Below are 1,952 nucleotides of genomic sequence, written 5' to 3' on the forward strand. Positions count from 1 at the left end.
TGAACCGTGTACACGTGCGACGCGATCGAGTGGCGTGCCTGAAGGACGTTTGGACTGATGCAGCTGCCAAGTTTGGCATCCCACCCCCGCCGCCGTTCCTCTCCCTGTCCTTGGCGGACGACGACTTCCTCGCCGGCGTCAACTTTGCGTCTGGTGGCGCCGGCATTCTGAACGAGACCGGCGTCTACTTTGTAAGCCACATTATCGCTAACTACTCTCCTCGGCACTGATCACTAGCTCAGTTGTGTGACACGGTTAAATTTGCAGGTCGAGTACTTCTCGTTCGACGAGCAGATATCGTGCTTCGAGACTGTCAAGAGGGCGATGATCGCCAAGATCGGCAAGGAGGCCGCCGAGAAGACTGTCAACGCGGCGATGTTCCAAATTGGACTCGGTTCGTCGTTTGCCTTCGTCTCACACTCTCACTCCGTGGAAAAAATACGAGCTTATGGATTAATCATGCGCATCGTAAATTAATTTGATCGTCTGAACTAGGGAGCAACGACTACATCAACAACTTCCTGCAGCCGTTCATGGCGGACGGCACCACGTACACGCACGACCAGTTCATCCGCCTCCTCGTTGCCACTCTAGACCGGCAGCTCAAGGCAAGAACGAACACACGATCACCAATTTATACGAGTGAATCAAGACTATCGGAATCCATCTGACAAAATGAGCACCGGTCGATGCTGGATGCAGAGGCTGTACGGGCTCGGCGCGCGGAAGTTGGCGTTCAACGGGCTGCCCCCGCTGGGCTGCATCCCGTCGCAGCGCGTCAAGTCGGCAACCGGGGAGTGCATCGCCCAGGTGAACAGCTACGCCGTGCAGTTCAACGCAGCCGCCAAGAAGCTGCTCGACGGCATGAACGCCAAGCTGCCCGGCGCGCAGATGGCGCTCGCCGACTGCTACTCCGTCGTCAAGGAGCTCATCGATCACCCAGAGAGAAACGGTATGGTAACATCGACGGCGCCGGCCAACCCTTTCCGGTGCGTCGTAGTCCGTGCCTGACCTCCTCTTCTGTTCTTCTGCGCTGGTGTTTGTTGCAGGGTTCACGACGTCCGACACGTCGTGCTGCGGCGTGGACACGAAGGTCGGGGGCCTCTGCCTGCCAGACTCGACGCCCTGCCGCGACCGCAAGGCGTACGTGTTCTGGGACGCGTACCACACCTCCGACGCCGCCAACCGGGTCATCGCCGACCGCCTCTGGGCCGGCATGACGACCGCGAGCGCTCCAGCTCCGGCTCCTCGCGCCGGCGCGCCCGGGCCAGCCGCGGTGCCGGCGCCTTCCCCTTCTCGGGCTTAAAGACTTGAACCCACATTGATGTTGATCGATTCCGCGTGTTTACTTCGGACAGTGTTTCAGTTTAAGCTGTGAGATGTGGGTGACATATCGCAATTTTTACGATTTTTTTACATTATTTTATACGAGTTGTTGTTTCATAGCGAAGGACACGAAATGTGTACGAGAATCAATTACACGGGGCCTTTTTCCATATGTGGTTCATTTTGAGATTCGGTTCTACACGTGTCTATAAATACTGAACATATTTGCTATTTCACATCTAGATGTAAAATAGTTATCTCACATCCAATTTTAGAACCGTTGGATCTTGTCTCTTAAGGGCATGTACAATGGTGCTATCTTAGGAGTACCATGTAGGATAGATGATGAGGTGGAGGAGAGAGAACTCATAAGAAAAGGCTTGTCTTCTCTTATTTAAGAGAAGAAAAGAGGTGATCTCTTAGCATAATGGGAGTACCTAGAACTCATCTAGATGAGAAATAATTTGGTCTCATTCACTTTGAAAACAAGAACAAATACAATCCACGTCAGTACACACGCATCTTATACAGTGGCGGAGTCAGGATTCGAGTATAGGGGGGCCGAGTATGTATATTGATCTAATTTCGTTGGTAATTACTCGTCGTTTCTACTAAAATTGTTGATC

General features: G+C 52.9%; 1 protein-coding gene across 1 annotated transcript; it reads left to right on the forward strand.

The window, feature by feature from the left end:
* Positions 1-5: 5 nt before the first annotated feature.
* LOC123177505 (GDSL esterase/lipase At5g37690) lies at positions 6-1,562 on the forward strand (the record flags this gene model as incomplete). Its single annotated transcript, XM_044591213.1, has 5 exons — positions 6-191; positions 268-394; positions 496-608; positions 703-952; positions 1,050-1,562. Coding segments are annotated over 5 exons (933 nt in total), but the record flags the coding sequence as incomplete, so codon positions are not given.
* Positions 1,563-1,952: the final 390 nt, after the last annotated feature.

The sequence above is a fragment of the Triticum aestivum genome, unplaced genomic scaffold (genome assembly GCF_018294505.1).
Source record: "Triticum aestivum cultivar Chinese Spring unplaced genomic scaffold, IWGSC CS RefSeq v2.1 scaffold312864, whole genome shotgun sequence".
Classification (NCBI taxonomy): Eukaryota; Viridiplantae; Streptophyta; class Magnoliopsida; order Poales; family Poaceae; genus Triticum; species Triticum aestivum.